Here is a 23,875-nt window from a genome sequence, read left to right as displayed (position 1 = left end):
CAATGCCACAGATAGGTGAGATCTGAATCATCCTTTTTGGCCTTTTTGGTATTTATGTTATATACTTGTTTGTCGTGATCTAATAAATAAAGTCCATTGACTAATCTAGCAGATCCATAAAACATCTCTTTAAAATAAAACGAACAACTATTGTCTTTTATTATAAAGGAAAATCCCTTAGCATCTAAGCAAGAAACTGAAATGATGTTTTTAGTAAGACTTGGAACATGGAAACATTCTTCCAGTTCCAAAACTAGCCCGGAGGGCAACGACAAATAGTAAGTTCCTACGGCTAATGCAGCAATCCGTGCTCCATTTCCCACTCGTAGGTCGACTTCTCCCTTGCTTAACTTTCTACTTCTTCTTAGTCCCTGTGGATTGGAACATAAGTGTGAGCCACAACCTGTATCTAATACCCAAGAAGTTGAATTAGCAAGTATACAGTCTATAACGAAAATACCTGAAGATGGAACGACTGTTCCGTTCTTCTGATCTTCCTTTAGCTTCAAGCAATCTCTCTTCCAATGCCCCTTCTTCTTGCAGTAGAAGCATTCGGATTCAGAAGTGGGTTGACTGACCTTCCTCTTTGCAGATTTGGCGCCAGTATGCTTAGTTGGGCTGGCCTTGTTGCCACCTTTCTTAGCATTCCTCTTCTTTCCAGATTTCTTGAACTTGCCCCCACGCACCATAAGCACATCCTGCTTATCACTTTTGAGCGTCTTTTCAGCGGTCTTCAGCATACCGTGAAGCTCAGTGAGCGTTTTGTCCAGACTATTCATACTGTAGTTCAGTTTGAACTGATCATACCCGCTATGAAGAGAATGGAGGATGGTGTCTATAGCCATTTCCTGAGAAAATTGCTGATCCAGCCGACTCATATTCTCAATGAGTCCAATCATTTTGAGAACATGTGGACTTACGGGCTCGCCTCTCTTAAGCTTGGTCTCAAGAATTTGCCTATGAGTCTCGAATCTTTCGACTCGAGCCAGATCTTGGAACATGTTCTTCAACTCACTGATGATTGTGAAAGCATCTGAGTTGATGAACGTTTTCTGCAGATCCGCACTCATGGTGGCGAGCATTAGACATTTCACATCCTTGTTGGCATCAATCCAACGATTGAGGGCTGCCTGAGTGATCCCGTCGCCTGGAGCTTCGGGCATCGCCTCATCTAGGACATACTCCTTTTCTTCCTGCATAAGAACTATTTGCAAGTTCCTTTGCCAGTCAAGGAAGTTTTTCCCGTTCAACTTCTCCTTTTCGAGAATTGATCGAATGTTGAATGAATTGTTGTTTGCCATATTAAAACTACAATTGAAAAGAATAAACAAATAAATAACCATTCACAGTTTCTCTTTAATAAACTTAAATTCTAGCATACATGCATAATTCAATGTTTATTAAGCATTTTATTCAAGTTATGTGTTCCGGCAGGTGTGAATAAAATGATTCCAAGATCCTAAAATCATTGAAGAACTAAGCACAGTTTGTCGACTTAATCCTAGAACATCTTAGGTAAGCAAAAGCCTTTTGCTAATAGTCTAGAAACTATTCTTGGTTGATAGGTACGTCTAAGAACTTATTAGGTAAACCTATCGAATTTGCCACGACATAAAAGGACTCCTTACTTATATCGTTGAGTTTCACCAAAACTAACATGTACTCACAATTATTTGTGTACCTTGCCCCTTTAGGACCAATAAGTAACACCTCGCTGAGCGAAAACTATTACTAGATTGATGTAAAGGATATCCAAGCAAGTGTATATTTTGGCATGGCACCTTTTAACTCAATTTTTAAGTTTGGAACTTAAGGCTCTTACTATGTTGGTTAGATTTTAAGTGAACTAAAATCCTTAATCATGCAACATAATCAAGCTTTTGATCTCATGCATTTTAAGACATATTTAAAGCAATAAATAACTTAAAACATGCATAAGATATTTGTGATCTAGTATGGCCCGACTTCATCTTGAAGCTTTGACTTCAAAGTCCGTCTTGAAAATCTCCGTGGGAGGCACCATTTTCTTCAAATAGGATAAGTTATAACTAATTACAACTATTTGATGGTACGCAGACCATATTTGAATTGAAAAATAACTTTGGTGCTTTAGACCAATTACATTCAAATTAATGGTACGCAGACCATATTTTCTATCCTATTTGGGCCATACTAGTCACTTCATAACCTGCAAAACAGTACATATACAATATATACCATTCACCCATTCATTATCATGAATGGCCCACATAGCTGGTTAGTAAAACACATTATGCATCACGTAAACATTTGCAGCAATTAATCAAGGGCACCAATAATCTACCAATTATTCAGTCCTTATTAATTCTAATCGAGTTGTTTTAACCTTAAGGATTTGTAGACCTAATCAAGAGTTTATGACTAAAAGCACTCCCACTCAAACCAATAAATTCATATGCTTTACTAATTTTAAACATAAAATTGTATTTCTAGTCTAACCGGAAACATACAAATTTAATTAAAATTTAAAGCTCATATAAATTTATAATTGAATCCAAAAATTTAATTTTAATTTCAGTCACATTTAAATTAATTTATGATTTTAATTTTAGTAAAATAATTAGAATAAATGCCATTTATTATAATTATAATATTCAAAATTAAAATCCAAGAAATTAATTCAAATTATTAATTTTAAAATCAATTAAAATTACGTGAACTGAAATTTTCAAATTAAACATTCAAAAACGATCTAATCGAAACGCAAACATCCTACGCGTTGCACGCCCATGGGCTGTACGCACACAGCCATTGCTGGCCATGTGCGCGCAGCCCATGCGCTCGTTGCATAGCTGCTGCTGTCCCATACGCAAGCCTCCGCACAGCGCCCACCGCACGCGAGCTATCGCTCGCAGCGCGCGCGCGTTACCGCGCTCGCTGGTGCGCGAGATCGCTCGCTGGTGCGCGCGAGCCATCGCTCGCTGGGGCGCTGCATCGCTCGCTGGTGCGCGCGAGCCATCGCTCGCTGGCGCGCGAGATCGCTCGCTGCGCGCGCGCGAGCCATCGCTCGCTGGTGCGCGAGATCGCTCGCTGGTGCGCGCGAGCCATCGCTCGCTGGGGCGCGAGATCGCTCGCTGCGCGCGCGCGAGCCATCGCTCGCTGGTGCGCGACATCGCTCGCTGGGCGGGCGACGTCGCGCGCTGTGCGCGCGAGTGATGCTGTGCGCAGCGCTCGTGGCACGCGAGCTTGCGCTCGCTGCGCACGAGGTTGCGCGCTGTTGTGCGAGGCAGCGCGCGCTGTGGCGCAGCTCGCTTGCTGCCCACACGCGACTGCCTTGGCTCGCCCCTCGCCCATGCCCATCCGTTCATTGCTCGTGGCACACGACACAAGGCAGGGCTGCTGCCTTGCGCTCGTGCACTACGCCCTTGCTCATTGCATTCGTGCCGCACGGGCGACGAGCTCCCTTGCTCGTCGTCGCATGCCCGCATTATACAACACCCCTTAAGGGTAACACGAAGCGTCCATTGCTTCGTGCGTGCAAGTTATTTGAACGAATCGCATAAAAATTTAAAATTTATATTTAAAATTAATGACAAATTAATAAATAATATTAATTTCATAATTTTAGGGCGAAAAATCGAAAATTTATTATCCAATTGATTTCCGATTGATATGGATTCAAGTCTAGGTCATAAAAATTTAAAATTTATCGTAAATTTACAATTTTTATGGTGGTTTTTAATCATAGGTTTCTAATTAAATTACAATTAATTATGAAAATCAAATTAATTCTAAATTATTCTAATTTTCAACAAATTAATCATAATTACAAATTAGATTGCATAATTAACAAGACTAGGCATTCAAACTTGTTAAACATATGCAGTAGGTCAATCAAAAATTCAAGATTTATCAACAAGAATCGCAAATATTTAATTTAACATCTTAAATTTACGAAATTTTGCATCCGAAAAACTAAAACCTTCGAAAAGTCATAGTTAGGCTTCGAATTTGAGAATTCTGGGTTCGGCAGAAAAATACTATTTTTGTCAAAATTTTAGAATGCCTTTTACATGCGGAATTGACACAAAAATCACTCAATTCGGATGAGTAATGAAGAAACTGCCGAAAAACTGCGTACATATAATTAAATAAACGCAATTTGCAATTAATTAACAATTACGAAAATTAATCACCCCTTTTAATTCTTGCAAATTTGTAATATTTAACCATGTTCATGCAATTTAGATTATGAAAATAATAAGGGGCTCGTGATACCACTTTTAGGTTATGATACATATGACATTTACATAAATCATGCGGAAACAACCATTAACCCAGGAAACATATTATTTACACATAATCATTTAGCATAGTTTAGATGCATACTCTTTGTTGCGTGCCTTCCCTAGCTGCGCCCGAACCGAACAAGAACAAGTCTTTTAGGACTCCAAGTGTCGTCCCTCCGTAGAAAGTCCACAGCACGTCCGGATCCGCCTTAAGATTGACCAACTAGAATCGCCCTTAAGGTACTCAGAAAATTCGGCACTTTTGGGGCAAGATGGGTTTTAATTTTCTCTCAAAAAACTCACTTTTGAATACTTTGAAACTTGTATATAAATTATGACCCCTAGGCCTTTATTTATAGAGTTATGGAAAAGGAATCGTAATCCTAGTAGGATGCGAATTAATTGGAATTAGAATTCTACATGAATTCTACTTAATCAATTTATCCAATAGGAATAGACATTTAATCATACACTGACTCTTGCAGATTCAGGAATCTCGCATGAGCTCAAACTCACACACACACGGCAGCCACAAGGGCTGCCCACGCATGCGAGCAGCAGCCCACGCAGCGCGGCCCACGCATGCGCGGCCTTGTGCGCGCTGGGCTGTGGCGTGCGTGCTTGCTGGGCGATGGCCTGGCTTCGTGCTGGGCCTTCGTCCGGCAGGCCTCGTCCGATGCTAATTCGTACGATACGCTTCCGATTAAATTTCCATTTCCGGAATCTATTTCCGATACGAACAATATTTAATATTTCCGATTCCGGAATTAATTTCCGTTTCGAACAAATATTTAATATTTCCGTTTCCGGAATTTTTCCGATTCCGGTAATATTTCCGATTCTGACAATATTTCCGTTTCCGGCAATATTTCCGATTCTGGTAATATTTCCATTTCCAACAATATTTTCCGATACGTACCATGTTTCCGTTTCCGGCAACATCTACGACTTGGATAATATTCATATTTCCGATACGATCCATATTTCCGTTTCCGGCAATATCATCGTTTCCGGAGTATTCATTTCTTGCCTGTGACGATCTTAGCTCCCACTGAAACCAAGATCCGTCGGTTCCGAATATTCATAGATGGAGTATTTAATGCCATTAAATACTTGATCCGTTTACGTACTATTTGTGTGACCCTACGGGTTCAGTCAAGAGTAAGCTGTGGATTAATATCATTAATTCCACTTGAACTGAAGCGGCCTCTAGCTAGGCATTCAGCTCACTTGATCTCACTGAATTATTAACTTGTTAATTAATACTGAACCGCATTTATTAGACTTAACATAGAATGCATACTTGGACCAAGGGCATTATTTCCTTCAGAAACCTCATGCATAATCGTAATGCTCAAATCTATAAATCAAGCAATGATTGCATATTGGTACATATGGCAATTGGATGACAAAACAATTCCTCAATCAAATGTTGGAATAAACTATGTACATGGTATGTCATAGGATTTGTGGATCCAAATAAATGCTTGAAAAGGAAAGCTAGCTTATGAAATCTAAGTACATATTCAAGCAAGCAATTGGGAATTGGAAATGTATCTTAGTGAAGCTAATAAGTATTTTAGTTTCATAAAATGTACATAATTCTTATAGATATATAAGAAGTTTAGTGGGAGTACGTAAAACTTAATTGGTCCTATGTGTATCACACACATATCTCTCTATTGTGAAATAACATTCAAATGCTAATGACTTAGATTTGAAATTATTCATCAATGATGGACCATGGCGAAACTTAGTACATACTTGGTATTAAGATCTATTTACAAAGATCTTATAATATTGTTTTGGATTAAGTAATGGAATTTACTAAATCAAACACGAAATACTCCATTGGAGATATTCGACCCATGTGAATAAATCTAAGTAATGAATGTTTGAACTATGTATAAGCATTTACTAAGTTAAACATCAAAGGATCTAAGTGAGATTCTTAACCTATATTATATGTCAAAGAATTTAGCTGTATTTAGTATCTACTGAAACTAGACAAGCTAAAGTTACATGAATAGAATTCAATTGAGAATTATTCTGCAAAAGAATTTATCATGTATGATATAATATGAGGATCGCCAAAAACGTATCGTATGACTTTAGGCATGACGAACATATACCAATCTCTATTGATCTAAGTGAAGATCAACTAGATTGAGATCAAGAATACTTATGGTACTTGAAAAGGTACATAGGAATAGTTCTTGATTCAAGGAAATAAAGATATGCTAAATATTGATGCTACACGCATAAACACTAGCAAAGGATCAAGCAAGACCCTTTGGAGTTAACTATTGGGAAGGACGAGCTATAGGGCATCGTGTTTTGAAATGGCAACATGGATTGGAGACCATGAGTTGTTGCGTGGGAAATTAAATATTAATTTCTAAGTTCTAAGATACAGCTGGAAAGTCTTCCACATATCTGTGAACTGCTTGGATAAGTAAATCCGACCAAAGCATCACTAGCAACCTATACAGTTGAAGTAAAAGTACTTATTGCCTAAGAAGCAATAAAACAGGGTTGTTTATGTTAAAGAGCTCTTCACTGAACTTGGGTAGATCACATGTTTGTTCACTTAATGGTTCTTCATTGCAAAATGCGTAGAACCACTATTGTAGTAAGAAAGACTAGATCACATAATAAACAAACTCAAAAGATCTTATCATCTTAACTTGAAAAACATTCGATGAAAGGATATTAAGATTGGCAAATCATGATAACTAAACCTATGCAACAAGTGAGAAGCAACACTCACATTGTAGCACTGGAAATCAAGCATAACTTTGAATTCCATTAACTGTTTTAAAGATGGGTTTGAGGCCCATGGTTGTAAAACAATGGGGTTGAACATTTATCATATATGAAATGTATTTTCATATTCCATTTAATCTTGGTTTAGTATTAAATGATGAGTCCCTTCAATTTGACGATATATTCAAGATAGACTGTCAGGACCAGTCCTGTGACTAAGAAATGTCTATCAAGTGAACTTGAATGTCAAAAGTTGAAAATGGTCCCTGGTCGGAGTTTTCTATAAAAATGGACGCATAGAAAACGTTAGACGACTAGAATGCAAGATGACTAGTAGTTCTGTTTCTTGAACTATGTGGACATGGCAATGTCGTATCATTTGCATAGATACTTACTTTGGGAAGACTAGTATCGGACATACCTATGAAACTTTACTGTAAGAGATGAAAATCTGTCATAAGTAAATTTCATTAAAATTATTAGACACTAAATCCTCAATACCTGAGTGATTTGAGATTACTTATTTGAGAACTGGTTACTTTGACGTTGACCAACCGTCGCACCGTAAAAGGAGGCTATAAAGGCAACGCTCAGGTAATCACCTATCAAACGAAGTCTAATCTCAAGATCGCAAGATTGGGATTGTCCTCCCATAAATCGGGATGAGATGCTTAAAAGTTGTGCAAGGCCACTCGGAGAGCTAGAAACTGTAAAATGCATGGCCGTGCTCGGATGAATCATAGGCTATGATTATCTGTTTATTTGATCAATTGAACTCTGAAACCGAGAAACACCACAGGCAAGAAATGAATACTCCGGAAACGATGATATTGCCGGAAACGGAAATATGGATCGTATCGGAAATATAAATATTATCCAATTCGTAGATGTTGCCGGAAACGGAAACATGGTACGTATCGGAAAATATTATCGGAAATGGAAATATTGCCGGAATCGGAAATATTGCCGGAAACGGAAATATTGTCAGAATCGGAAATATTATCGGAATCAGAAAATAATTCCGGAAATGGAAATATTAAATATTTGTTCGAAACGAAAATTAATTCCGAAATCGAAAATATTAAATATTGTTCGTATCGGAAATAAATTCCGGAATCGGGAATTTAATCGGAAGCGTATCGTACGAATTAGCATCGGACGAGGCCTGCCAGACGAAGGCCCAGCACGAAGTCGGGCCATCGACAAGCAAGCCATACGCGCCACACGAACAGCCAAGGCCACGCCAGGCCCAGCGCAAAGCCAGGCCGTGGCAGCGCGCGCAGCGCGCAGTGGGCTGCAACTCGCGTGGGCCGAGCGGCCGTGTGGGCTGTGCGCGGGCATGGCCTACACGCTTGCGGGTCATGCTCGTGTAAAGTTTGTGTTCACATACGAAACCTAAAAAGTATAGGATTTGGTTAATGATTAAATTCCTAATCCTAAAAGATAAATTAATTAAATAAGAATTCTACTAGGATTCTAATTTAATTAATTCGTATCCTAGTAGGATTCGATTACTTATTCCATGGTCTATAAATATGAGTTAAGGGCTCATAATTTAGATCGAGTATACAAGGATTCAAAGTGATTTTTGAGAGCAAAAATCAGTCACACAATTGCCTACAAGTTGCCGAAAATTCCAAGTACCTTAAGGGCGATTCTAGTTGATCAAGCTTAAGGCAGATCCAGACGTGCTGTGGACTATCTACGGAGGGACGACACTTGGAGTCATAAAGACTTGTTCTTGTTCGATTCGGGCGCAGCTAGGGAGGGCATGCAACAAAGTGTATGCATCTAAACTATGCTAAATGATTATGTGTAAATAATATGCTTTCCTGGCTTTATGGTTTTTCCGCATGATTTATGTTTTGTCATATGAATCATAACCTTACATTCTTGTGTTCCCACACATCCAACGTAACATGCGCATCTCCGCCACATTTATCTTGTGCACGTGACAATGTTTCATTGCCCAGCATTCCGTGCCGTTAACAAAGCCGGCTGAATTGTCGTGCAGTAAAATTTTCCCTTAAATCTTTGGGGCATGCCTGAATCACATAGGAACCCCGTGGCACCTTTCCACTTCAACCAACCTGCTTTGATTCTATGGGCCACATCGTCATCCAATTCTCCATCCTTTTGGATAATAGATCCCAAAAAACGGAACATTTCAGAGCCTTGGACAATTTTCCCATCTAAGGTAATCCCCCCTGTCTCTCTATCTTGGACTCCACTAAACTTACACTCCATATATTCCGTCTTGTTTCTACTCAGCCTAAAACCCCGAGATTCCAAAGTTTGTCTCCATAACTCCAACTTACTTTCCACTCCTTTTGTTTCATCAATCAACACAATATCATCTGCAAACATCATACACCAGGGTATACCATCTTGGATTGACCTCGTCAATTCGTCCATAACTATAGCAAAAAGAAACGAGCTAAGTGTGAAACCTTGATGCACTCCAATCGTAATGGGGAATTCTTCGGTCTTACCAACACTAGTCTCACACTCGTGCTAACTCCCTCATACATGTCCTTGATGATATTAATATACTTCCTCGGAATTCCTATCCTACTTAATGCCCACCAAAGAATTTCCCTTGGTACCTTATCATACGCCTTCTCCAAATCAATGAAAACCATATGTAAATCCTTATTCTTATCCCGATAATTCTCCATTAGTTGCCTTATAAGATGAATGACCTCCATAGTCGATCTCCCAGGCATAAATCCAAACTGGTTCTCCGAAATTTTCACAGTTCTCCTCAATCTTTGCTCAATAATTTGCTCCCAAAGTTTCATAATATGACTCATTAGTTTGATTCCTCGATAGTTGGCACAATCTTGGACATCACCCTTATTCTTGTACAAGGGGATGATAGTACTTTTCCTCCACTCTACTGGCATCCTATTACTTCCCCAAATCTTGTTGAAAAGAGTTGTTAACCATACAACCCCTCTCTCTCCCAAACATCTCCAGACTTCGATAGGTATACCATCGGGCCCCACTGCTCTCTTGCGACCCATCTTTTTCAGTGCCATTTCGACTTCTCTCTTTTGAATTCTTCGCATAAAGTCTAGGTTAACCATATCTCGAGGGATATTTGTATCCCCAATATCGCACCCTTGATCCCCGTTGAACAAGTTATCAAAGTAGAACCTCCATCTATCCTTGATTTCCTTATCTCCCACCAAAACTTTTTGATCAACATCTTTCACACATTTAATCCTCCCGATGTCTCGCGTCTTTCTATCTCTCATTCAAGCAAGTGTATAGATGTCTTTTTCCCCTTCTTTTGTATCCAATCTTGCATAAAGATCCCGATTCACCTTCTCTAGCCTCTCTTACGACCTTCTTTGCTTCGCTTTTAGCCTCCTTGTACTTCTCGTAGTTCTCATCACTTCTACATTTTTCCAACTCCTTATAGCATTCTCGTTTGCTCTTTATAGCTTGTTGCACAACTTTGTTCCACCAAGATGTGTCCTTACTTGGTGGCATGATTCCTTTAGATTCCCCTAGGACCTCTTTCTCCACTTCCTTTATGGTGTGCTCCATTCTTTTCCATAATGAGTCTATATCCAAATCCATATCCCCGGCCCAAATACCTTCACTTGCCAACTTTTCCAAGAATTTTAGTTGTTGCTTCCATTGAAGTTTCCACCACTTGATCCTAGGCTCTACTAGTGGTCTTCTCCTCCTTATATAACTTCTACCTCGAAAATCAAGTACCACAAGTCGATGTTGGGTTGTTGTACTCTCACCCGGAATCACCTTACAATTGGTGTAGCACTGTCTCAAAGCATTCCTTACTAAAAAGAAGTCAATCTGACTCGTATTATCTCCACTCCTATACGTTAATAGGTGAGAGTCTCTTTTCTCAAACCAAGTGTTCATTATACCCAAGTCATATGCCAATGCAAAATCCAAAATAGCATTTCCCGCTTCATTCCGCTCCCCATACCCAAAACCACCATGAATGCTTTCAAATCCATCGCGACTCGAGCCTACATGTCCGTTGAGATCCCCACCAATGATCAGTTTCTCACTTCTAGGGACACGTACACTTCTTCTAAATCCTCCCAAAATTCTTATCTAGTGAGCCTATGTTATATAGTCTTAAAAAAATATAATTTCAAACTTTCATGAATACAAAACTAAAGAACTATTAATATAAAGATATTGGCACTTCTCTTGCTACGAAATACGTCTATATTTTTTTGGATCAAATAACAAACCTATTTATGCTTATTGACTATCTAATACTCCTTCCATATTTTATTAGGACTCACATATTGATCGTCACACGTATTAAGGAAAGAGAGTCGAATCTTATAAAAAATAATAAAAACAACAAGTGGGAAATGGAGTAATAAACAAATAGAAAAAAGATGATGGGAAAAGTATTTTAATCAAAGTAAAGAGGGAGTTGTAGGGTTATGAATAATATAAACAATATAATTCATGCGGAAAAACCATAAAGCTAGGAATCCAAATTAATTGCCACATAGTCAATTAGCATAATTAGGATACATACAATGTGATGCGTGCCTTCCCTAGCTGTTCCCGAACCGAACAAGAACAAGTATAGGACTCCAAATTTCGCCCCTCCGTAGATAGTCCACAGCATGTTCGGATCACCTTAGATTCAACCAACTAGAATATTCTCTAAGGTTTTATGTGCACTCGGGAAACTCACAATAATGTTAGGCAAATATTAAATTCTCTCTTGAAGTTAATGTATTGGAATACTATTGAATTGCATTATAAATTAGAATTTATAGTGTGGAATAGAGGAGTTAGAATTCTACTAGGAATCGATTAACTAAATCCATAAGGATTCTAATTAATTAATAACATTAGAATTTTTACGTTTAATCAAATACTAAGTATTTCAGATTTAACTAAAACATCTAATTTCAGTAGAATTAGGAAAACACGATTACTTGACAAGCAAGAAATCCTAACCGGCCAAGGCTTTGGTCGTGTAGCACGCAGCCCCATAGACCGCAGCCCACGAGTGCTTGGTCGTGCAACACGCAGTCCGCTGCCCACGAATGGGCGTTGTTGCTTTGCTCGGCCCATGCGCGCTGGGCGTGGGAGCAAGCAGCACGCGACCCATCTCGTTGGGCGTTGTTGCTCGGCCCATGCTCGCTACTCCGCGTGCGGGCTTGCTTGGCGCTAGGCCTGGTGCTTGCGCTGGGCCTTGTGTCTCACAAGCTCGTTCGTTGGCACGTCACGCTTCCGATTTGTTTTCCGATTTCGATAATATTTCCGATTCCGGCAATATTTCCGATTCCGACAATATTTCTATTTCCGATAATATTTTCCGATACGTACCATGTTTCCGTTTCCGACAACATCTACAACTTGGATAATATTCCGTTGTGATCCATATTTCCGATTCCGGCAATATCATCATTTCCGGAGCATTCTATATTTTGCCTTTTGAGGATTTCAGCTCTCACTGGAACCGAGATCCATCGTTTCTGAATGTTCATAAATAGAGTATTTAATAAATAATATATTCACTTAAATACTTGATTCGTTCACGTACTATTTGTGTGACCCTACGGGTTCAATCAAGAGTAAGCTGTGGATTAATATTATTAATTCCACTTGAACTGAAGCGGCCTCTGCTAGGCATTCAGCTCACTTGATCTCACTGAATTATTAACTTGTTTAATCAATTAATACTGAACCGCATTTATTACACTTAGCATTGAATGCATACTTGGACCAATGGCATTATTTCCTTCAGTCTCCCACCTGTCCTTAGGGACAAGTGTGCATTTCCTAATTCCTTTGTCGTTTGATGCTTGCTCATGAACATAAGGTAAGAGTATTCATCCTTATTATGTCCTGAGGTATTTCTCGGTTTTAGAGTTCAACTTATCAAATAAAAAGATAATCATAGCCTATGATTCATCCGAGCACGGCCATGCATTATTCAGTTTCTAGCTCTCCGAGTGGCCGTGTACAACTTTCAGCATCTCATCCCGATTTATGGGAGGACAATCCCAATATTGTGATCTTGAGTTTAGACTTTTTTTAATAGGTTATTACCTGAGCGTTGCCGTTATAGTCTCCTTTTACGGTGCGATGCTTGACAACGTCAAAGTAACCAGTTCTCAAACAAGTAATCTCAAATCACTCAGGTATTGAGGATTAGTGTCTATTAATGTAATGAAATTTACTTATGACAGATTTTCATCTCTTACAGTAAAGTTTCATAGGTCTGTCCGATACTAATCTTCTCAAGTAAGTATCTATGCAAACGATTGCGACATTGTCATGTCCACATAGTTCAAGAAACAGAACTACTAGTCATCTTGCACTCTAGTCATCTAGCGTTTTCTATGCATACACCTTTATAGAAAACTTCCGACCAGGGACCATTTTCAACTTTTGACATTCAAGTTCACTTGATAGACATTTCTTAATCACAGGACTGGTCCTGACAGTCTATCTTGAATATATCGTCAAATTGAAAGGACTCATCATTTAATAAACCACAAATTAAATGGAAAATGAATTCTATTCATTTATATGAATGGTTAACCAAAACGTTTTACAAAGTATTAAACTCTAAAACTTTAAATTTTTTATTAAGGACATCAAAGCCATTCTCCAATATGCTTGATTCCCAAAGCTGCAATGTGCGAGTTGTGCTTCATTTGCGGTAGAGGTTTAGTTAATGGATCTGAGATATTGTCTTCAGTTCCAATCTTGCTTATCTCGACTTCTTTTCTTTCAACGAACTCTCGTAGAAGGAGAAATCTACGAAGTGCATGCTTGACTCTCTGGTGGTGTCTAGGCTCCTTTGCCTGTGCAATAGCTCCGTTATTGTCACAATATAGAGTTATTGGTCCTTTAATGGAGGGGACTACACCAAGTTCACCTATGACTTCCTTAGCCAAATAGCTTCCTTTGCTGCTTCATGTGCAGCAATGTACTCCGCTTCAGTTGTAGAATCTGCAATGGTGCTCTGTTTAGCACTTTTCCAGCTTACTGCACCTCCGTTGAGGCAAAAGACAAACCCAAATTGTGATCTGAAATCATCTTTGTCAGTTTGGAAACTTGCGTCCGTATAGCCTTTAACAATTAATTCATCATTTCCACCATAGACCAGGAAATCATCTTTTTGCCTTTTCAGGTACTTCAAAATATTCTTGGCAGCAGTCCAATGTGCCTCTTGTAGGAAAGAATACTGTAAAATCCGAAAATGAGAATAAAATGTGGGCAGAATATTTGATGTATGTAAAGCGGTGACGTGTTATAAAACACTGTCTTATTAGCAAAATTCGCCCCGACTATGGTGCAATCGCAATAGGCATTGCCCCCCAGGATTTTACACAACAATTCGTTTTAACGTGCACTCGAATAAAACGAACTAGGAACTCATAATATGCTCAGAATAAAACAGAGAAGAGATGAAGAGGAGAATGAATTTTTCGGTGTATCACAACCGATCCCCAGAGCTGATTTATATAGGAATAAAAAATTCGTAACCGAAAATCAGAATTTATTAATGAAATTAAACCAAAGAATCAGTATTCAAATGGGAGATTTAAAAGATTTGTAACCGAAAATCTGAAGTTTAATTTGCAATTAAAACGGAAACGAGAATCAAGCGGCGGTTACGATTCTGTCATTAAGGTTATGGAGTGAGCTACGTAACTGAACGATCTCATAATAGCTGGACGTCAGTTACGTCTTGGCCCAAAAAGGAGGCCCCACCTCACCGCGCACGTGCCACGTGCCACGAACACGGACCGGCCGGACGGGCGGCGGCGGCGCGCGTGGGGATGCCCCCTTCTAGCCCACACCACTTGGGAAGTACTTCAAAGTATAAACATTACTTCCCTATATTTAAACAAAGGGAAAAGTTTGTTTTCTTTCCATGTGGGACAAAACCCTTTTCTTTAAATACTCCACTTGAAAAGCCTACTTTTCATTTCTACCAATGTGGGACATTTTCACAATATGGTAAAACTCTTTCTTTGCATTATTTCCAACAATCCCCCACAAATGCAAAGACCCATTTGAAAAACAAGAAAAGAATTCTGAGCATTTTTATGGAAGGTTTGATACTTAAATGTTGGTGTCTTTCGATTGAACCAACACATAGTGAAGATTAGGAAATTCCTTTATTGAGAAAGTGAACATATTTGGAACTATCCCAACCAAGAAATAAAACCCAATAACACATACCATACCTTAGATTATTATGAGTTCTGCGATAGCCAATCAACAACGGCCATTATACTTGGGATGCTCATGAGTGCTCTAGAAAAACTTGCCCAAGTTTTCCATAGAAGGTGGCCAAACCTTCACACTCAAGTAGGTGATTTCATCAAGTCTATCACATAGACCACCGATATCCTGGGATATGAAATCATTAAGAGCTATTGCTCAACCTCTCAATACACATACGGTGAACTCATCAAGTCCTTCTCATTAGGACCAACCAGATTATGGGATATGAGTTTCATTAAAAGTTACAAAAGCTTAACCTCATAAAAAATATGTACAAGTCATAGGAATGGAAGTGTACAAGAATGAGTCTTTCCATGGCTTCGTTAGACCACAAGAAACCTTGTGTGAACAAGGTCGGGTGTCCACCATGAATTTCTCAACTAACGGGCTTAAGCCAATTCCCCTCGACGTATCAAGGACTAATCTTCTATTTAGTCCCTTGGTTAAAGGAACTTGATGCCCCAAACTTAACTTGTTTGAACTTGTTTTCTCTGCATTACATTCAAAATGCACAATATCAGATTAGCTTCATATACTTCCTTGTTAGAACCCAATACACCTCGAAAAAAAAATTTAACAAGAAAAAAAAAAGAACTCTAACAATATCAGATTATTGCATGATAAAAAGCTGCATTAAGACAAGAATTTAATGGCAGCTTGCAGATGCTAAATTGCCAAGTGACGATAAAATTACACGACATAGTTATTTTTGTAGTTAAATACACACATTATCTAAAAATCCAACTACCAGATTTCAAAAAGAAAACACGGATTATATTTCTCTTGGGACAGAATCCACGAGGTTGCTGCAATTGGGTGATTCTTCAAGTAGCATCTACAAACTTAACTTCATAAGTTCATAATCTCTTTCTGAAGGAAGTCCCAAGGAACACTAGATTCCATTAATCAAAGCCATACGACATCTGCAAACTTAGCTTCATAATCTTGAGGTTGCTGCAATAAACCAAAGAGTACTATCCATCAGATAATCCTAAAAAAGTACAGCACAGCACAAGACAAGATAGTGAACATTAAGAATGCATTACCATGTAGATGGCTGTTATCAACCTACGAGCAAACCACCTCAAATGCATTCCACGCTGAGCATTCATTGCAGCTTCCTTCTTGTCAAAACGCAAGTAGATATGACCAGCACTATGCCTATAAACCAGATGGCAAAAAAAATCAGTTTTTTGGTCCAAAAGTACCTCAGCTAAGAATATGCTATGGCAGCAAGCAGACCAAAGGGTAAGTAAGCCGCCCACCCCAATCTGCTGGTTAAAGAACACATACAACAAGCAACACAGGAACTAAATCAAAAGCCTCTAAAATCTCACTAGGTTATAAAAGCACATGAGACAACCACGTATTGTAATTTTAAACTAAATTACAATAAATGGGTAAGAAGAAAGTAATTCCCGAATTCTACCTGCAGTGGTTTCCAAACAACTAAATCAAGTGACCAATTACTACAATGAACTAAATCAAAAGCCTCTAAAATCTCACTAGGTTCTTCTAAAACTTTGTATACAGCAAAATTTGAGACCATTAGATTCTTGGACAAACCATCTTAACAACAGTGTCTCTGATACTGTCATGTAATAACAACTGTCTGATTCCCCAAACCTAAACCTACAGTTCACTGAATCAACTGACTCGGTTCGGTTCACAGCCTATTTTCCTAGTACACTCTAAGAGGTATCCTACCAAATAAGTGACAGCACCTATCCCCATCCACGAGATTGACCAATCAAGCACAGTTCAATTTCTCTTTCCATATCAACTAAATTTTCACTACAAGAAAAATCACATTTATCGTCACAGACAGGGGAGCACATACTTGTCAACATAGATATGTCTCACTTGACCAAACTTTGAGCATTCCTCTTCAACATCTTCTTTAATTTCCAAGAAAAACTCTGGATCAGTCTGCAACGCAATTATACCAGCAATTCAACATACAAGAGTGGAAGGAGGAAGATGGCAAAAAAATTTGGAAAGAAAGCAATAAAATATACCTCGGTGGCTGGATCAAATAAATTTCTCAAAAGCAGACACTCACTAGGGGTGCCTACAGCTTCAGAAGCTGGGGAAGGAAGGAGTTGCCTAGGAAGAGCGGGAGTGGGAATGACAGAATGTCCATTGAACACGGACGGCGGCTGGAGAGAAGCTGTGCTATTAAGAACCGATACACCTAGAGTTCCTGCAATGCTGCACTCAAGACAACAAATATTACCCCAAGGACAAGGTAATAAACAAAGCTTACGCAGAGACGGGACAGAAACACATTACTGACCTTGAAGCTGTACCACTGCGATCCAGCTTTTGCATTAGCAATGCTCTGGACCTGGCATTTAAAGCCTGCATCAAAGGCATATGAAAGAGATGGTAAGCTCATGCATTCTTTCGTTGTCCCTTCTCACTTAAAATAGCAAGTTCTTTACTTCCTTTGTGTTTACGAAGTTGCAACAGTTTTATTTTCACACTTACCAATAGCTTATACAATTAATATCCCTAATTGTCGACAAATAAAAATTATTACAGCCATATGAAAGAGATGGTAAGCTCATGCATTCTTTCGTTGTCCCTTCTCACTTAAAATAGCAAGTTATTTACTTCCTTTGTGTTTACGAAGTTGCAACGATTTTATTTTTACACTTGTCATTTCAGAACTTATACAAATAATACTCTAATTGTCGACAAATAAAAATTATTAAAAGTTGGTATTTGAAAATATACAGTGAGATGTATCCTATTAAGCACATCAAACAATCCCTCCACCAAATTTCCATTTAAAGAGCATGAAAACCATTTTGCTTCATAAGTGTACTCATCAGTTGTCAGTAAAGAACTTTTTCGCTATACACAGCTATATCAGCAGTTCCATTGGGATATTTGACTGTATGCCACAAAACACAATATTTTTGCTTTGGGGGAAAGATTCAGGATCTGAATTTCCCGTCCTTTTCAAGTGTTGAAAAGCATTCAGAGTTATGCCAATATGCACACCCTAATCACTAGTCTTAGCAATGCCTACTATCTTATAACTTCATATATTGCATTGATGAACACATTCAAATATTTTTGGATTGGAGAGAACATCTGCATAACTCACCATACCACCCCCGTCATCATCATCAAAGTCAGCTGCAGTTGTTCCAGTATCTTGTCCACTAACATGTTCAGTGACGGATGAAACCTGCAACATTCAGACAGATAGACCTATTACAGAAGAATACAGATAAGAGAAATATGAACAAAGAGTAACTAGTCTAAATCAAAAGAATGATTCTACAAGATCCAATCACAACAAAAACCTACCTTAATATATCTTCCAGCAATTTCAACTTGCCCATTTAAACCTTGCGCTGCCTTTGCATGTTCAACGTGAACAAACTGTCGATAAACCAAAAATCAGCTGGACACAAAATAATAAACTGGTAGAGGCTAAATAAGATATAAACACAACTTTTCACTGACTTGAACAAACCCAAAACCTTTGCAGTGTCCAGTCTCAAGGTCAAGGGGAAGTTGCACCAGCTCCACAGGACCATGTAATTCAAAGATCTGCCCACAAGAACAAAGAATAGGAATCAAATCAGCACACAATTATAGGAAAAACCCAGTAAGGACAATAGAGTAAAATGACAACAAAACAGGTGTTTTTTTTTGGGGGGGGGGGGGGGGGGGGGGATAACATAGAGAAAAGATTTGATCAGGATAGAAATCATCCAACGTAATTTATGTAAACAAAAGAGATATCCCCTGTAAAGGCCCAACTTAATCTATTAAAGCTACAACTTCCAGCACTGTCAATAAACATCATGCTCTTCTATCAAACCATGAAAATATTCTCCACCAACCAAAATTCTAACTGCTCCTTCATGTAAGCAAACTGCATCAAGTGTACCACTGTTTATCTTTTAATCAATTAAATCATAACACCGGATAATACAGAATGCAGAACAAATAAAATCCCAAAGCACATCCCAAAGAGTTACGCACTTAAACAAAGGTGCCCATTGTCATCTCCCTACCAAGTCCAGCCATTAAAATGTGACAATGCTATATACAATATCATTTGACAATACTGTCCTCTGCCCTCTAACCAAGCATGTCTTGAATAATTTACCACTCCAATACCTACCATAATATTTCTTTACCATACGAGATCCTTGCTTATCAATAAAAGTAGAGGTTACAACTTAAAACAACACTCTTCAGCATTAAATTACAGTCACATGATGCGGAGAAACATTCATTCTGATTACCGCCTGGTTAAGTTTGATTCATCAAAGCATAAAAGGCAAAAGGAACACAAAACAGCAAAAGAATGCTAGAGATCCACCTGACGCAATTGCTGCTCTGTCATATTAAAGTGTAAATTACCAACGTATAGCTTTCTATCAGTCGGTCCATAAGGTCCCGTAACAGCAGTACCAGTAGAAGCTGTAGGTTGGACAAGGTTCTTTTCAGCCTCAGATGGCTTCACCATCACAGGCTGCCCAAGAAATGGCTGGCCAGACATAGCAATAGCCATTGGTACGGACATAGCATCATAGAATTCAACATACCTGCATTTCATCACAGGTACTAACAGTAAGTTTACCAAATAATTGAACATGCAGAAAATCAGACAGGACTGACAAAGAACTCAGATAAAATTGTGGTGAACAAAATCCATGTGAGAGAAAGCTGAAGCTGAGCTTTTATCGAGAATCTGATTTCTCATATACAAGAAAAGGTTAGATAAAATCCCAAATAAATCAAACAATAACATAAACTCAATACCACTTTTAGGATTAAGAAGGTTTAAAAACCAAAAAGCATAATCAGATGCGCTATGGGTCAGCAACTTTCTTAAACGCCAGTATTACATTAAGACTGATGAGTGCATTACATAGAAAAACTTCCTTTCTGCTGATCTTGTCCAAACCAATAGTACACAGTTAATTTAATTACCATCCCACCCTTACTTACTGTTAAGAAGTAACAAGTTACAAGAAGCAATACAAGAACTGACAACAGAAACAGCACTGCAAAGACAACCCAACCATTTCTCTTGGTCATAGCACTTCACCAGGTTTGCAAGAAAATTTTCTGAAACAATACGCAATGTGTGTAAAATTTTCAAATGTAGGTAGCTCAATTGCAAATGCCTTAAACAGAGCTTAGATGATAGATTCCACACTAGTGTTACAGTAAAAGGATTATTGTAACAGCTAAGATTCAACTAGGCCACCTAGCCTCTTATGTCCTCAAGACCTCGACCTTACCATCTTAGAGTGGCTTTTCTTCAGCGAATCCACCTTTACAATGATGTATCCAAAATTAAACTTACCTAAATTGAAACAACTCCCAATCAGAAATGAAGAATAAGAATAAAATTAAATAAGGTTATACCAATTAATCTCAGCCCTTAGAGACTGACGAAGAAGAAAAACAAAGAGTAGGCTCAGGTTCATGTCATCTACCTTTATAATGCTGCATGAATTGTTAAACATGAGAGCAAGGTATTCCCATCATCCCTCATCATGGATATCTTTATCGCATTGCTATTTCATTTAAGAATAAAGTCAAGCTTGCATCTTGAAACAGCATAAGCTACTAGCTATTCTTAATAAGCACGTGTACCTAAAATTACTAGCAAGTAATGAAAACATACCCAACCCCTCTTGAACGCCTTGAATTCCGGTCCATGATCAGCCTGACATCCCTCACCTGCAGGAGATATTCACAAATGAATATGTGCAGAACTCAAACATGGAAAGAATGGGTGGGGGAGTTGGAAAGCATAAAGATGCAATCATAGCCATTTAAAAGACAGATTAGCTTCCACAAACTAACATCAGACTAATTTAGACACTGTCAACCCCACAACTTGCATCAAATGTATCAACATGACACATGCTTGAATAATTCTCGTGCAGAAGTACTTGTATGACAGACTGAAACTAATGTTATTCCTAATGATAGGTTGTACCAAATCTCTTGAACACCTGAGGTCTTGGACATTTTGGTGTCCCCGGTAAAATATCTATTATATCATTACTAAGGTGTTAAATTTGTTTACATGATAAATAAATTAACTCATGTATTTCTAAAAAGAAGATCATTTCAAACCAAAAATATAGAATATTTCTACTTATCTAAGCAACTACATACTCCGCATGATCTCTGTTTTATGAAATTATATTTATATAAAATGTCATGCAAGCATTGTGTGCACAAACAATAATAAATAAGTAAACTAGTGTATTACCCGGGCAATGCCCCGGCTTATAAATAATATTGTATTATTTGAGTTCCATAATATAACGGCGCAATGAAAATTATATACAATAGAAGAACTAATGAAAAAAACACAAAATAAACACTCCCAATCCAAGTTAGATACATTTGAGTTGAGTGTGAAAGCATAATATAAAGATAGCTAATATCCAATGCTCTAAAAAATGCACCAAGAAGTCAAGAACCCAACAAATATGATATGCACACGTTAAAGATGCAATAACTAAGATAGTTATGCACATATAGAATCGGGCCAATAAGAATTGCCATTTACCTTGCCAGCTTTCGAAAAAAATTCATAGACATCCCTCTCAGCTGCTTTAAGAGGCATCTGTAATCAGCCAGTACACAAATGAAACATGTTTTAAGAATTATAAACCACTTGAAAATCATGACATACAATAGTACTGCATAAGTAATTGAAGAATCAGCTGAAGGTAAAACACCTGGTATGCAAAAACTGTTCTCTGATCCCTCTCTGGGTCAACTTCAGGCTCCACTGCTTCTTTTTTTTCCTTGATTCTCCTGTACACCATGAAATTTAAAATAAAAATATACAAACATGTAGAAGGTAATCACGACATTCCCTCAGACCAGTCTCAAAGTAAACATCAACAGTATCCTAATGCCCCTAAAGATACTACCTAGGATGAGTCAACTTCAATGTTGATTCCTTTAGAGCCTTGATCCAAAATGCACACATACTTTGCTATTCCCCAATAATTATAAAGTATAGTCAAATTAATGAGGCCTTTCCAGATAGTTCTTTAAAATCCAATGCCAAAAACTGTGAATGTTACAACCTAGATGAGAATCTTATGTTACAAAACAAACAGTAGCCATTTCGATTTCCCCAAGCAATGTGTTGTTCTTTAAACTAAAATGGACTATGAAACCTGAATTTGTGTAAAGAATAAACATATCATGAGCACTTTCTTAAACTAAATGGACTATGAAACCTCCGGATATACACAATGCACCGAGTTTTGACAAGTCAATCAATTTTTTTTCTATCAGGAAATTGCAAAAGATCAATGCCAGACCCAAGTTTATGAGATTCAGTCTTAAATTTATCACAATATTGAACGGCAGTACAATGCACATGTTCAAAGCAATTATTTTAAAATAGTCAAACAGCAAGCTACCTGCTATCTCTGGACTCAGTTTCTCTGAACTCTCTTTCTCTTATCTCTCTACTCATCTCCTGCTCCCTGATATCATGCTGCTTTGACCGACTACTACTTCGCCTCTCTCTCTCCCGACTCATCTCTCGCTCTCGGCTATCATGCCGCTTTGACTGACTGCTGCTTCGCCTCTTCCTCTCAATCTCCTTCTCACTCTCACTCTCCTTCTCTGTATCCTTTCCGTTTTCTGTCTCCTTTACATTCTCTGTTTCCTTCTCTCTGTCCTCTTTCTCTCTCCCTCTCCTCTCCCTCTCTTTATCTCTCCTCTCTCTCTCCCTGTCCTTCTCTTCGTCCCTTCTCTCCCTATCTCTATCTCTACCCCTGTCCCTTCTCTCCCTATCTCCATTTCTGCCCCTTCCCCTTTCTCTTTCTCCATCCCTATCCCTATCCCTATCTTTGCCCCTTTCTCTTTCTCTTTCTCCATCCCTATCCCTATCTTTGCCCCTTTCTCTTTCTCCATCCCTATCCCTATCTTTGCCCCTTTCTCTTTCTCCATCCCTATCCCTACCCCTGTGTCTGTCTTCTTTCTCTAGTTTCCTATCCCTGTCCTCCCGCTTTTTCTCAACTCCACCTCCATTTGCATCCTCGCTTCTGGACTTCTTCCTCTCATCTTCATCATCTTCTTCACGATGATCATCCCATTCAACATCCTTCCTCTTCCTGTACCCTTTCTCTCTCTTTTCCCCGCTGCTCTCCTTCTTCGACCGACCCTCTCTTTCTTCCACCGTCTTCTCCAAGTATTCGTACTCGTCGAAATCCATTGGATTCTGCTAGAAATGAAGAACGTGAAGAGATCGATGAAGTTTAATTTGATACGATTGGACAAATTTCAAACCTAATTTCGAAATTGGGTTTGCGAAATTTGGGGATTTGGCGAATTTTTATTTTTAGGGTTTTGGAGAATTGGAGGTTTCTGGAGGGAGATGCAAGAGGACAAACCTTTTCTGTTTTTAATTCGGTTGGTTTAGCGGATAAGCTATTTCTGTTTTTTCAAAATTTGCTTTACCGGAAATTTGCTGAGACCTCTTTTCTTCCGCTGAATTAACTAGTATGTGCCCGGGCATTAGTATGAGAAATATAAAATTCAGTTATGATATCGCTATATATTAT

The 23,875-nt window shown here is 38.5% G+C and overlaps 1 protein-coding gene across 2 annotated transcripts; it reads right to left on the bottom strand.

The window, feature by feature from the left end:
• Window positions 1-15,900: 15,900 nt before the first annotated feature.
• On the bottom strand, window positions 15,901-23,808 carry LOC110793429 (uncharacterized). Of its 2 annotated transcripts, XM_056840725.1 has the most exons (14): window positions 23,274-23,808; window positions 22,727-23,237; window positions 22,028-22,106; window positions 21,856-21,912; window positions 20,956-21,011; window positions 19,639-19,864; window positions 18,771-18,857; window positions 18,612-18,686; window positions 18,406-18,489; window positions 17,587-17,651; window positions 17,309-17,501; window positions 17,131-17,219; window positions 16,337-16,451; window positions 15,901-16,244 (listed from the first exon to the last, which is right to left on the bottom strand). In XM_056840725.1, exons 1-14 carry the CDS (start codon window positions 23,524-23,526, stop codon window positions 16,197-16,199), a joined length of 1,938 nt encoding a protein of 645 aa, XP_056696703.1. In that variant the 5' UTR covers window positions 23,527-23,808; the 3' UTR covers window positions 15,901-16,196. The 2 variants fall into 2 exon arrangements, with proteins under 2 accessions (XP_056696703.1, XP_021853991.2); XM_021998299.2 differs by having other exon boundaries at window positions 22,727-23,808.
• Between the last annotated feature and the right edge of the window lie 67 nt (window positions 23,809-23,875).

Source organism: Spinacia oleracea, chromosome 3, assembly GCF_020520425.1.
Source record: "Spinacia oleracea cultivar Varoflay chromosome 3, BTI_SOV_V1, whole genome shotgun sequence".
NCBI classification, from domain to species: domain Eukaryota; kingdom Viridiplantae; phylum Streptophyta; class Magnoliopsida; order Caryophyllales; family Amaranthaceae; genus Spinacia; species Spinacia oleracea.
The sequence above is the reverse complement of the archived record's forward strand: the minus strand, read 5'-3'. Positions and strand labels throughout refer to the sequence as shown.